The sequence below is a fragment of the Kogia breviceps genome, chromosome 1 (genome assembly GCF_026419965.1).
Source record: "Kogia breviceps isolate mKogBre1 chromosome 1, mKogBre1 haplotype 1, whole genome shotgun sequence".
Classification (NCBI taxonomy): domain Eukaryota; kingdom Metazoa; phylum Chordata; class Mammalia; order Artiodactyla; family Physeteridae; genus Kogia; species Kogia breviceps.
In genome coordinates, this window is record NC_081310.1 from 167,160,854 (window position 1) to 167,175,466 (window position 14,613).

The 14,613-nt window shown below is 50.4% G+C and overlaps 1 protein-coding gene across 6 annotated transcripts in view; it reads right to left on the bottom strand.

The window, feature by feature from the left end:
* CFAP57 (cilia and flagella associated protein 57) overlaps nt 1–14,613 on the bottom strand; it is a 78,473-nt gene that overhangs the window by 16,647 nt on the left and 47,213 nt on the right. For all 6 annotated transcript variants that reach the window (XM_067009712.1, XM_067009717.1, XM_067009725.1 and 3 more), the window contains exons 15-18: nt 10,971–11,144; nt 9,791–9,949; nt 6,606–6,749; nt 51–167 (exon numbers count right to left, since the gene is read on the bottom strand). In XM_067009712.1, the coding sequence (XP_066865813.1) occupies nt 51–167; nt 6,606–6,749; nt 9,791–9,949; nt 10,971–11,144 (594 nt within the window). The remainder of the gene's footprint in view (nt 1–50; nt 168–6,605; nt 6,750–9,790; nt 9,950–10,970; nt 11,145–14,613) is intronic.

Sequence of the window (14,613 nt, forward strand, 5' to 3'; positions counted from 1 at the left end):
GGCGCCAGCTCCTGAATCCAAGAGCTGCCAGACTCTGAAAATCCTCACACCTTTTGTCTCTCTCCGTGCATCTCCTGATCAGTAGCTCTTAATTTCTGCCACAATTCTGTGATGTTCAGCTCCAGCTGTGTGTTCTGCTTATGGAAATGCTCCAGTTCAGTTTCCATCTATAGACAACAGGGGAAAAAGAGTCAAGAATGAGAAAGTAAGTCAAAGAAGACATGCAGATGGCCAATGGGCACATGAAAAGATGTTCAACATCACTAATTATTAGGGAAATGGATATCAAAACCACAGTGAGATATCACCTCCTGCCTGTTACAATGGCTATTATCAAAAAGGCAAGAAATAATAAGGGTTAGAGAAGATGTGGAGAAAAGGAAATTCTTGTGCACTATTGGCTGGAATGTAAATTGGTGCAGCCACTATGGAGAACAGTATGGAGATTCCTCAAAAAATTAAGAATAGATGTATAACAGAGGATCCAGCTATCCCACTTCTGGGTATTTATCCAAAGAATGCAAAAACACTAATTTGAAAAGATACATGCACCCCTATGTTTATCGCAGCATTATTTACAATAGCCAAGATATGGAAGCAACCTAAGTGCCCATCAGTGGAGGAATGGATAAAGAAACTTTGGTACACACACACACACACACACACACACACACACACACACACACAAATGGAATACTATTCGGCCATAAAAAAGAATGAAATCTTGCCCTTTGCAACAATATGGATGGGTCCCTTTAGGGTATTATGCTAAGTGAAATAAGCCCAACAGAGAAAGACAAATACTGTATGATTGCATTCACATTTGGGATACAAAAGGCATGAAAGGAACTTAAATGTCCATTGACAGATGATGGATAAAGAAGATGTGGTACATGTATACAATGGAATATTACTCAGCCATAAAAAAGAATGAAATAATGCCATTTGCAGCAACATGGATGGACCTAGAGATGATCATATTAAGTGAAGTAAGTCAGAGAAAGACAAATATCATGATACTGCTTATATGTGGAATCTAAAAAAAAGGATACAAATGAACTTATTTATAAAACAGAAATAGACTCAGAGACATAGAAAACAAACTTATGGTTACCAAAGATGATAGAGGGGGTGGAGCGGGGGAAATAAATTAGGAGTTTGGGATTAACATCTACACACTACTATATATAAAATAGGTAAATGAGGATCTACTGTATAGCACAGGGAACTATATTCAATATCTTATAATAACCTATAATGGAAAATAACCTGAAAGTTATATGTATAACTTAATCACTTTGCTGTACACTTGAAACTAACACAACATTGTAAATTAACTATACTTCAATTAAAAAAACAACAAAAAACAAACAAAATAAATGAACAAACCAAACAAACCAAGCACAAAGATACAGAGAACAGAGTAGTGGTTACCAGAGGGAAAAGGGCAGGGCAAGGGCAACATGGGTAAAGGGGAGCAACTGTACGGCGACAGATGGAAACTGTACACGCTGTAGTACATATGGAAGTAGAAATATAATGCTGTACACATGAAACTTACACAATGTTATAAACCAATGGTACCTCAATGAGGAAAGTCAGAGAATGAAAATTATATTTGAGAACTGAAGTCTTTCAGTGGGAATGTTTCCCCTGCTACCAGGGCACTTCCCTTCTAGTTCCCACACTGGAAGGAACCTTTCTTCTTACGCCTCGCCGTCCCCAAAGCTCCTCACCCCTTGGCTGATATGTTAACCCAGATCATGTGTTTCTATAGCCCGGCTATGAATTTTTTTGCCCTTAGTTTCCCTGTTCGTTCCTTCTTTTCTTGAATTCCTTATAAATTGACGGGAACCTGTAACCTGAGGCAAGGTTCTGCAGAAAAGCAGCTCCCTCGTTCTACTTTGTGAAGTTGTGTGAGTGAATCTTGACCCTCTGGGGCCACAAATCATCAGGGCCAACCCTCAAGCAGAAAGTTTTGAGGGACCAGCATGTAGGTGTCCCCAGTCTAAGGCATAAAACAGAAAAGAGGAGGCTGAGAAGGAATCTTTGCCTCACCATTCTGCTGAAAAGGTCTAAAAAGTACAACTTCAGAGGGCCTCATCTTCAAAAGAAAAAAAAAAAAGAAGCTACCCATGAGCTTCTGACTCTTTATTCATTGTTACATTGGTATCAACCAAAGACAGGTGAGTAAGAATCAGAGCTTCTGATGAGAGTGAGATCAGCTGTAGGCGAGCTCTCCTTTGATTTAATTCCTGCCAAAAGCAAAGGAGTGCAGTCTGACTGATACACCAGATCTGGTGGATGCTAATGTTCCTGTTATGAGAGAGGTTTGCTGACTATTTTGAGGGGGATGGGGAGTTCACTGTGTTTTTTCATGGCTGGATGGAGTAGTCCCTCTAGCTTAACGCAGGCCCTTTGGCCAGATTTCAAGGCTCCCGGCCAGCTTCTCGGGTACCAGGATGCCCTAGGGAGCCGCATCCTGGACAGGAAGGGGCAGCGTTTGGAAGAATGTTAGGCTAATTACTGGAAGCATTTTGTACGAACAGAGTAGCCCTTTGACCCAATGCCTGGCATAAAGGCAGCTCTCAATAAATATTCATATGAATAAATGAATGCATCGCAGGTATAGAAGGCCAAGGGAAGCAAGAGTGAGGGAAGGGAGGAGAGCCTGAAACAACCTGCCTCTGGAAGAATAATAAGATAAACATGCAATGTTGGCAGGGCTATGTGGAGCCACCTGGTAGAAGACACAGAGCAAGTGTGGATATTTACACAGCTAACGAAAGAATGTATCCCTTAGAAAGGATTGGCAGGCTGTCACAGGCATAGGGATACAGACCTGACTGAGAGGCAGTTTCCATCTTCAAGAAGCCCCGGGTCTAGAGGGATTAGAGGGAAGTAAATGAGAAGTTCACGTGGGGCAGGATAAACACCATCAGCAGTCAGGGCAGAAAGGGCCCTGTGTGTGCGCAGTGGAGCTGAGGGGTGGCGCCTAGGGAAGGGACGCTCAGTCGGGTTTTGTAGGAGGAATAGGGTTTAAGGACAAGTTGGGAAGGAGAATCTCAGGCAGAGAGGACAGCCACGCACAGAAAGGACCAGAGGCATGGGCAGCCTGGCACATCTCTGCAGGCTGCAAGTGGTCCAGCCACCCCTGGACCTTGGAGGGGTGCGTGTGAGGAAGTGGGAGAGGAGCTAGAGAGGTCAGCTGAGCTGGGTCATGCAGGACCCTGGGGCTGAAGCTCGAATGGTGTGAAGCTCAGCCTTTACCCTGCCCAGGAGTTTAAATAGGTCAGAAGTTTGGCCTTTATCCTGAAAGTTCAGGGAGCCACTGACAGGTCTTACCCAAGGAGTGGCATAATCTGATTTGCACCTTAGAAGGCCTGATGCAGACGCTCTACTGGAGAGAGCAAGACTGGAGCCAGGTAGCCTGGTCAGGAGGCTGCCGCTGTGGCCCAGGTGAGATGCTGGCGCCCCAGACCAAGGAAACGGCCGCTGCATGAGAGAAAGGGGCTTCTCCAAGGTCTGAGTGCTTGCAGCTGGCTGTGCCTCTTTCTCTACAATCTTAAAGTCAGCAATGACCAGATTAGGTTAGAGAGGAAGTGATATGAGCAAAGCCTCAAACTATGCTGAGAGTAAAAAGAATCTATTTCATAGAAAGATTGACATATAGAAATATGTCAAATTTGAGTAGCTGGCTGGTCAGCCAGGAGACTAGCCAGTGAATGGGAACAAGCCTCCTTTTCCTGGAGTGGAAATTCCATCTACCCGTCCAGGTGGTACTCATCACATTCAGAGATTCTCAGTGGGGAGGGGGTCTGGGGAGAGGCATCTTGACCTCCGCCCCACCAGGGGACATGTGGCAACATCTAGAGATTTTTTTTTTTTTTTTTGCGGTACGCGGGCCTCTCACTGTCGTGGCCTCTCCCGTTGCGGAGCACAGGCTCCGGACGCGCAGCCTCAGCGGCCATGGCTCACGGGCCCAGCTGCTCCGCGGCACGTGGGATCCTCCCGGACCGGGGCACGAACCCGTGTCCCCCGCATCGGCAGGCGGACTCTCAACCACTGCGCCACCAGGGAAGCCCTAGAGACATTTTTGGTTGTCATATCTGGGGGAGGGGGGGGACAAACCCCTGCGGGAGGGTTGTCTCTACCTCTAGTGGGTAGAGACCAGGGATGCTGCTAAATACCCCACAATGTACAGGACTGCCCCCTAACAACAAGGAATTATCCACCCCAAAGTGCCAATAGTGCCGAGGCAGAGAAAACCTGCACTAGATGAAGAAATAAAAGAGTGTGAAGTGAAATGATGAGGTTCTGGAAACTCCTGCCCTAGGAAGGAGATAGTCACTTTTCATCAGAGAGAAGCTGGAAGAGTGTCTGTGAGGGGAGGCACCTGAGTCAGGGCAGTTTTCTGTTTTCAGGCACAGGATGTCTCCGTTCGACAAAGGAGCCAAGGGCTTGCAGCTTCCTTCTTGCAAGGAAAGGAACTTCACAGGAGGTCCACAGCAGGTGGCCCAAATGTGTCTGACCCACAGAGGGAAGCCCCCAGGTCAAAGGCCCCTGGGGAAGGAACTGGGCCCAGACATCAGCCCTGGCAGCAACTGGCACCTGGGGTGGGGCAGGAGGGGTCCTGTTTGACTCCTTCCCAAGTGGGTGGCATATTCCCTGCTGAGGATCAAAGCCGTGGTTGGTCCAGTTACTGAAGGGAACGTGAATAATCTCTCAGGTGTGTTGCAGTGGAAGGCAAGCAACCCAACCTTAAGTGCAGTTGACAAATACGTCAGATGAGGTGGGAGACGTGGGGCCGTGACTGCCAGGGGCCTGCGGCACATCCGCTTTCCAGGCAGGTCGGGGCCCCAGCTCTTTCTCATCTTCTCAGGCTGCCATTCTTGGGCCCTGAGGTCACTCGAGAATGGCAGGAGGGCCAGAGGAGGCAGCTTTGTGGTCAGCTGGGAACATCCTTCCTTATCCCAGAGGCCAGGGAGAAAGTCATAGTCACAGGACATATCCTCTCTGGATGCCCCAGCCACAGTCCCTGTGGTGGGACTGATCCCACCACAGGGCCTCTTTTCTGGGCCTCCTGGAGGAAAGGCTTTGCTTTTCTCCACGACAGCCCTTGTGGAGCCAACTCTAGTTGGGCCATCAGTACACTCTGCTACCCTTTTAGCTTCGCTCAGCACAGTTAGAGAAGATGGAGGGGGAGCAGGGGGCTATTCTGGATAGGGTGGCAGGGAAGACCTCCTTGGAGAGGTGACAGGAGCTGAGACGTGAAAGACGCAAAGAAGCCAGTCATGTGAAGATCTGAGAGCCTTCCAGGCAGGTGAAGCAGTACTGCAAAGGTGTTTGTCCTTGGAACCGTCAGAAAGCCTGCAGGCTGGAGCCGAGGAAGGAGCCTGGAGATATGGCTAGAGAGGCTGGTTGAGGTGGGGTCATGCAGGGACTCAGGGGCCTCTGGAAGGAGGCTGGGCTTCATTCTAGCTGGGAGGAGATACCACCGGGGGTTTGCTGTGGTCTCTATGTGGAGACCAGACTGGAGGCCGGAGTCAGGTCCAGAAGAGAGATGATGGAGGCTTGGACTGGAGTGATGGCAGCAAAGAGCAAGGAGGGTTGGATCTGAGATATCGTTTGGAAATGGATCAGATAGGCATCGGTGACTTGGATATAGGAGTTAAGAGAAGGGAGGAACCGAGAAGGCTTCCACGCTTCTACGTTAAGCACCTGGGTGGATCGTGGCGCCACTGACTGAGAAATGGGGAAACTGGACGAGGGGGAGGTCAGGACCACCCTCGTTTAGATTTACCGTGGACCCCACTGTCAGCTGCTCACTGTCCAGTGTGGGGAAGGCTGACAGGTAAACACGTCGTAAGGAAATGCCCTGTGTACTGGGCAGAGGCGCCGAAGGGGAACACTTGTACCCCACTGGGCTCTCAGAAGCCCTCGTCCCTTGCTCCTGATCTCTCTCCTCTCTGCCTTCATCCTGTTTGCTTCCCAGAACACTCTCTTAATGTTGCCACTCTCCTGCTCAAGAGCCTTTGATGACTTCCTACTCCTTATCAGAGGAAGTCCAAACACCATGGCCTTGCATAGGGCCCACACCAACATGTTTAGTCTGAGAAAAAAGTGTTGAATTGGGAGGGGGTGTACTTTCTGGTGGACAGGCTGGTGGCTGAGTACACATCGCCCCCTGGTGGCTGAAGGCCCAGCAACAGTGGTCCAAATAGGTCCAAAGTCCACCCCAAGGCCCCAGGGGAAGCCAAATCCCAAAGCACTTTGCTTTTGCACCACCGGAAACCCCGTTGGGCCTTCCCTGTGGCTTCTTCTGCAGAGTGGATGCTGCCCACACCTTGGGAGCAGGGAGGGGCTGTGAGGAGAGCTTCCTTTCTTTTTTTTTTTTTTTTTTTTTTTAATTTTTTTTGCTGCGCTGAACGGCATACGGGATCTCAGTTCCCTGACCAAGGATCAAACCCACACCCCCTGCAGTGGAAGCCTGGGAGTCTTAACCACTGGACCTCCAGAGAAGTCCCAGGAAAGCTTTCTTTCACTCCCTCCCGGCCAGCCAGGAATGGTTGGGAAGGAGGCCGGGGGTCCAGATGGCTTCTCACCTCTTGAATCTGTTCCTTCATCACCTTGATCTCATTCTCTCGAGGTTCTATTTGCTTCTTCAGCTCCTTTATTTTGTAGTCAAGCACAAACTTGAATTTCTCTAGCTCTTGATTTTTCTTTTTCAGATCATAGATTTGCTTCTCCTGTGCGTGAGAGGAGAGAGAAGTTGAGAGAGCTACCAGGAGGCCCTGGTACGGAATCCCTGTAGGCAAAGTGCACAAATCCTGTGACCTCCTGATTGAGGAGGCCACAGACGGCTCCCCTTACTGGGGACACAAAGGCCGGATCCCCCACCAGGGGGAACCATTGACTTCTTGGCTTCTGTGCCAGGACTTCATTCATTCACTCACCCATTCAGACATAGGTTTTGGTCAGCTGTGCAGCATCTCCTGTCTACATGCTCTTCTACAAGAGAAGAGCGTGCTTCTTAGGCTTCTCCATCAGGAGGTGGTGTCTAATTCCCTCCCCTTGCGTCTGGCTGGACTTATGGTTTGCTTGTATCCAACGAATGAAACTCAAGTGATGCTGCATAGCTTCCCAGGCTAGCTTGGAAAAGGCTGAGCAGATTCCACCTGGTTCTCTTGGAACACGTGCTCTGGGAGGCCATCTGCTATGTGAAAAGTCCTCCTACACTGAGACCTCCAGGCTGGAGAGCATGTTTGGTGCCCTGTCAACAGTCCCAGCTAAGCTCAGCCCCCAGCCATGCTGGTCAAGGGGCTGGACATGGGGATGAAGAAGCCACCTTGGATGCTGGTCTTCCAGCCCCCTGCTGCCAGAGTCACCCAACTGGGGCCCCACGAGGACCCAGACATCGGGGACAAAGACAAATTTGTACCCTGTCCAAATTACAGACCCACAAAATCTGCAATCATAATAAAACAGTTGTTTTTCACCACTACGTTTCAGTGTAATTTGTTGCAAGGCAATTGTAGTTGGAATGTAGGTCTATCCATTACCACACATTTACTGCACAAAGATCTTTTGCCAAGGTCGGAGATTCCAAATAGAAATACGCCACAGTCCCTACCCTTACAGAGAAACACACTAGCTGGGAAAGCAGATGTGTCAACAAGTGTAAACCTACACTGTGATAGGTATTGTGGAAGAGGGAGGCGCATGGAAGGCGTGGTGTGTATTGAGGGTGCTGAGAACAACTTGTGTGCGTCAGGGTGGTGGTTCATGGGGACAGTGAGAGGTGAGTCTGGAGGGGAGGAGGGGAGAGAGGCAAGGGTCTTCCATGTTGGGTTAAAGAGTTGAGAATTTATCCAGGAGTCCAGGAGTTGGTAAGCTATAGTGCTCGGGCCAAATCTGACCTGCCACCTGTTCTCATAAAGTTTTTTTTAATACTTAAAAAAATTTTATTTCTTTATTTTTGCATTGGGTCTTTGTTGCTGCGTGCAGGCTGTTCTCTAGTTGCAGCAAGCGGGGGTTACTCTTCGTTGTGGTGGGCGGGCTTCTCATTGCAGTGGCTTCTCTTGTTGCGGAGCACGGGCTCTTGGTGTGTGGGCTTCAGTAGTTGTGGCACGCGGGCTCAGTAGTTGTGGCTCACGGGCTCTAGAGCGCAGGCTCAGTTGTGGCGCACGGGCTTAGTTGCTTCATGGCATGTGGGATCTTCCCGGCTGAGGCCTTGAACCCGTGTCTCCTGCATTGGCAGGCAGATTCTTAACCACTGCGCCACTAGGGAAGCCCATGTTTTCATAAAGTTTTTTTGGAATGTAGCCAAGCTCATTCATCGATGTCTTGTCTATGGCTGATTTTATGCTACTGCGGCAGAACTGAGCAACTGTGGCAGAGACCACACTGCTTGCAAAGATGAAAATATTTACTACCTTGCCCTTTATAGAAAAAAAATTTTTGTTGCCCCTTGCCACAGGCAGTTGGGACGTGTGAAAGAATTTTAAGTGGAAGAGTGACAATAATTACAGAGTGTGGTGGCAGGGAGCCTGGATGGGGAATGGGAAGGAAGGCCGTTAGACCTGTTAGGAGCTGGTGCAATTTTCGAGAGGTCTTAGCCTCTTTCTTGTCAAAAACCCACTTTGAGTTGCGGGGAGCGGTAAATTGGGAGATTGGGGTTGACATAGACACACTACTATATATAAAATAGATAACTAGTAAGGACCTACTGTATAGCACAGGGAACTCCACTCAATACTCTGTAGTGACCTATATGGGAAAAGAATCTTAAAAAGAGTGGATATATGTATATGTATAACTGATTCACTTTGCTGTACACCTGAAACTAACACAACTTTGTAAATCAACTCTACTCCAATAAAAATTAAATTTAAAAAAAACCCTTTGAGAATCTGCGGAGAGCTTTGGCTCCTCCCTAAAAAATGCCCAGATACAAACGCAAACGCTCACTTGCAGAAATGATATGTGTGCACTGTCTCATTTCATCCCTATCAGAGCCCCTGAGGGCCGCATCCACAGGTGGGGAAAAAAGGCTTGGATTAGTTGCCTGAGGTCCTGTGGCCAATTGCAGAGGCTGCCCTGGAACCTAGCTCACTAGTCTGAAACCTGCGTTCTCAACAACCCAGGAGTTGTGTCCAACTAAGGCAGCAATGGCAGAGGGGCTGGAGAGGAGGGCACGGAGCCTGGATTTGCTCAGGAGGAGGATATGAGATTTTGGATACGGAGGTGGTGTGCCTCACAAAATGTGATGTGTTTGTTTTAGTGTTTTGTGAGAAAGCCATCCAGAGAAATGATACCACTTTCTGGGGTATCCAGTGGTTACAGGGCCAACCACGGGGGAGTTCCTCTCTGACCAGGGGGACCACATGGGCGATGGGGTGAGTGAGCTACCCCTGGTCCATGGGATGGTCACCCTGGGATGCCTGGCGCAGTGGCGAGCAGGGGCCTGGCAGTCAGCACTCAGATTGTTACCCCAAGTCTGTCATCTATAAACTGTACGAGCCAGGGCAAGATACTTACCCCTCGGAACCAGTTTCCTGAGCCATGCAACTGGGTGGCTCACGGTCCCTGGGGTTGTTGGGGGAATTGAATGGTATGTGTTTACAGCAGTTAGCCCAGTGCCAAGCACACAGTAGGCACTTCACCACCACCCCCATCAAGTTCAATAAATGGGTTCCAGGAAGGCAGGGACCTGTCTCTCGAGCTTTGTCCTCACTGCCTGGGTCCATCTAGGCTGGAGTTGAGGCGGGACACAAGGATGCACCTTTACCTTATCTTGAATCGTCTCGTCTCTTTCCTGGATCTCCTGCTTGAGACCCAGGATGTCCTTCTCCAGGGACTTGATGACTCCTTGCAGCTTCACCTGCTCTCCCTTCAGAATCTCCGTGTTGTTGGTTCGCTCTTCAATCTCTTTCTGCAGGCTGCTGAACTAGAGGAACAAACGGCATAACAGGGACCACTAGAGCCTGTGAACTCATCTCCATTCCTCCTGACTGCCTGTAGATTTTAAGAGCTCCCCAGAATTTGGGACAGTCAGGGATTTCCCAGGCCAAATGGGACAATTCTGTCCAACAAGATCCAGTCCCATCCCCTTATGTGAAGAAGGGCTGTCTGCCTTCAGAGGCTCCAGAGAGACCAGTTCCCCCAGCAGATCCAGAGTTTTCCATGACCACACTGACCTTGAAAGGCTGGGATCCATGCCCCATCAAGGTTGCAGAGATTGGGCCCTAACTCATGAGCCATCTTAGTCATGTCCAAGAAGGGTAGATGTGATTGCCCCCTGGATTGACTAGGAGTGTGATTTCTAATAGGAAAGAACATGAGCTTGCTTTGAACTTGGCTTCTCTAAGGCTAAACGTTTTGGGGCAACTGGCAATTCTATGAGGATCTCTGAATTGAATGCTTCCTCACTCAGCCATCACTGACTACAAACATCTCCCCTGCCTTATAAGCTAAGCATCCTATACTCCCAGTCTTTCTCCCACCCACAGAGTCTGAACAGGAGCACCCCTGAATCCCTGCACTGAGAGCCTGAGGACACCACCAGGCGAAGACTTTATCTATCTCACCTCCAAAGACCGCATTTCCACTTTAAATGTTCAGCTCTGAAAACTCTAAATCCCACTTGCCAATAAATGAAAGCCCAGGGTGCCCACCCGTGTCATGGTGAACCTCACGGTCCCTGTAAACAGGAAAGAGGAGGGGGAGCCCCGATGGTTACCCCGTCAGACGATGTGGTAAGGATCTGTCTGCCTGTCTGGGCAGGGGGAACCCTCACACCGGCCAGTGCTGCTTTCCTAACCCGCTTGCTGGAGATGAGGACATTCAGGTGGGATATTGCCAGGTCATCGCGGGGCGGAGCCTCCCTGTCCGCCTGCCCCCCCCCCCCCATGCTTTCCCTGTAGTGAGGTCCTGGTCTGCCCCCAGGCCTCTCGGGAACAGCCCGCTACCTTCTTCCTCATGATGCCCGTTTCTCCTCTGAGCCGCAGGTTTGATTCCTTTTCATCCCGAAGCTTCTTCTCATACTTGGTTTTGATACCTTGGATCTCACGGTCTTCATCTTCTTCAATCTGCTTCTTGGTCTCTTCAAACTCACGCAGCTGCTGCCTGACATCTTCCTGCACCTGGCTCGGAGAGAGGGAGAGTGTGTGCCCAGGGGAGAGGGGACACGCGGCACCCTTGTGCTCAGGGGGCCTGGGACGAGGTGAAAGTACAAGGCCTACCATGGGGATGGGAGACCGAGTGTTAGTACAGAAGTGGAAACCAAGGCCATGGGTCCCCTGACCCTTCCACTTTCTTTCTGTCCTTCTGTTTGTCCCCCTTTCCCTACCAGATCAGGCCTTGGGCTCTATCACTTCAACCACTGTCCCCCCAACACCCCCCAACCCTGTTCCACCTCTGGTCTTCTTCACACTGACACCAGCCCCCTTTTTTCTTTCCCTCACTAAACTTGTGATGCTTGTAACTTTATATTTATTTGTGGAATTACTTGATTGTCTCTCCCATTAGAGGTAAGCTCCTCGAGGGTAAAAACCCAGTCTATCACACCCACCAGGAGTTCCCAGTTTACAACGCACACTGACACAGAGTAGGTACTCAATAAATATCTGAATGAATGAGTGAATCTTTAATTCCACCCTCTCCCTCCTTAATCCAACCAATCCCGTCCTTTTCACCTCTTGAATCCAACCACTTTATGCCTCTGCCACTGCCCAGGCCCCTGTCATCTCTTGTCTGGACTGTTGTCAGCCTCCTAGCCAGCCTCCTGCCTCTGGCCATGCTTCCCTCCAGTCGGATCTCATTCTCTAGTCGAGGGGAGCTGTCTAAACCACACGCCTGGTCATGCCAACCCCCACCTGGAAGCCTCCTCTGGCTCACCCTTGTCCTCATGGTAGAGTCCAGACTCTTGAAACGGGTCCACAGGCTCTCAGGAGTCAGTTCCGGTGCATCTCCCTGGCCTCAGCCATCACTCCCACCCCAAGCTCTCGCCAGTGTGAACTAACTTCAGTTCCCCCAGTGTGCATGGTCCTCAGCTGCTGAGCCTTGATACCCGCTGTCCCTCTGACTCCAGCGTCTTCCCGTGGCTCTCTCCTATTCTTCCTCCGGCTCTTGGTTCAACTATCATTTCCCGTGTGAACACTGTATGTCCCCCATCACTTTACACTATATTGTAAATGCCTGTCTGACACGGAGGATCCTTGACAGCGGGGCCACATCTCCACCCACCGCAGTGGACACCCAGCACAGTATCTGGTACATGTTGGTGCTGAATGAGGAAAAGCTTAGAGCCCAGATGCTGGGCAAACGAGCTCTGCCTGGTGGAGTTTGGGGAGTGACTGGGGCAGGGCTCCTCCTTGCTCACTGCTGCCCAGGGGTGGACATTTAGATCACGGTTGAGTCAATGGCTTTCTTCTCACACTGACCCTGCTGTTCTCCCAGGCTGCATGTACCATCCCTGGACTGAGTGTTTTGGAGGTTGAGTGAGACAAGGTGGTTTTAAAACTGGGCTCAATGGCTACCTGAGAAAGGCTTCTCTTTGCCCATCACGTCACCAGACCCTTGCTGGACAGAAGCCTGGCCAGGTTGGCTCCGACTGCAGCCTAGAGTGGCCCGCAAGCCCCTGCTCTTGGTCTGGGAGATGTTGCTAAAAAGTAGAAGCAGCCGAGCCAGTAGTAAGATGGCACTTGGGAGGAATCTCCCTAGGAAGGTTCTGAGTTGAAATCTTACTGACTCAAAAGAAGAAAAACCTTGTAATCACTGTGAGAGGCCCTGGGAGGAAGGCTGGCCTCTCTCCCCTCTGGGAGGATCGATCCATTCACCCTAAAAGCAGAGCCCAGCAAACCATGATGTTGCTGTGTAAACCACATGGGCGAAAGGGGCCCGGGGGCCCTGAGAACGCAGAGGAGGGATACTTAGCCCTGTGGGAGGGGAGGGTTAGGGAAGAATTGTCAAGGAGTTAGCTCTTGTCCTGAGTCCCTGAGGGGGCAAACAAGTGCCTAGATGAAGAGGCATCATCCTGAGCAGGGACTCAGAGGTTGTGCAGGAAACTCCCAGAGGCTCCACATCACCGGACAGAGGCAGCTGGAAATGGGGCTGGGGAGGTGGGCAGGGCAGCGAAGAAACATTCCTCACGCCGTGAAACTGGAAGCAGGCCGGGCTCAGGTGGGGGTGGAATCTCTTAGCTCCCCCTCTGCTATCAGAGCTCAGCCTCTGCCAGGTCTGTGGGACCTCCACCCTCTACTTCTCACCACCTGTATATCCCCCACTGCCTGGTCACCCTCCCTGTTCACCGAAGACTTCTGGATGCCAACTCACCGTCTTCCCTGCCATCACCAGCTGGTTACAGAGGATCCTAGAACACCTCCTCGTGCTTTCACCTTTATCTTCCTGCACCCACTCTCAGGTCCACCCCCTGGAATGGTGCCACCTCTGAAGTCTTAAAACACAGGCCCTGCTCTTTGAGCACAGGTGACTTCTCTGTTGGATCCCAGGTATGCCATCCCAGCTCTCAACCTCATCACGTCCCCTCGCCTGGTCTTGATTCCTCCACTGACTCTTGGTGCCTTACTGACCCTCTCTGGCCTGGACCCCACGGCAGGTCACCAGCCGACCTTTATTTTCACCACTCAGAGAAGCCCCAGCTCTGGCTCAGGGCTGCTCCAGGCCTTCCTCTCTCATACACCTATTTGCTGAGCCCTGCTGTGGAAAAGCGCACAGCCTGGTGGGTAAACGCCGCCAGAATTCGCCTTTCAGGCCTCAGCTGGGCCTTCAGCTACAGACCTGCCCGTCCTCTTCTTGGTCACTCCCTTCCTCATTCCCTTCAAAAATCACTCCATACTTTCGTGACTCCCCTGCTCGCTCACTGTCAGCAACAACGTCTGCCAGAATTTCGTGCCAAAAAGGACACCATCTGGCCTCTCTCATTTTCCCCTTCATCTTGGGAAATGAGATATTTTGGCAACCCAACTGCTTGAATATTCTATGACTTTGCTCTGCCTGTATGTTCTTAACCTCCTGCATTTCCCAGTCTCCTGGTTAATTCCAGCTTCCATGCCTCCTGGATCTCGGTAGCTCCTCCCAGCCTTTCCAGGCCCTGCAGGCCAGGGTGGGTGCTCTGTGTCTGCATTCCCCACTGTCCCATCTACACCTTGACGAACATCAGCCTGTGTGACAGCCTTTCTCACCCACTGAGAACCTGGCCCCATGTTTCGCTTCGCTTCACCACCCAGCACTCAGGCCGGTAAACCAATAAGACACAGTCTGTATTTGTTGAGTCACTGCGGGAATGATTTCACTGGCTTACAATGTCTTGCAAGACATAAGAAGTTACGAAGGGGTTTCAGGCAACCACCTTTCCCATGGTTCAGGGCCCTGTTCCTCTCCAGTTCTATAGGCTTCTTCTAGAAAGCTCTCCCCTGTGCTTAAGGCTCAAAGGTACAGTTAGGAGAGAACAATAGTTATGAACTTAGTCTATCCAAGGAACTTTAGTTTCAAAAGCTGAGCACCTCCCAGCTCAGGGAGTCCCTTGGCCGCCAGGGAAACAAACATAAAAACAGTACAAAACAAGGCCAAACGAAACACACTCGGAAAGGA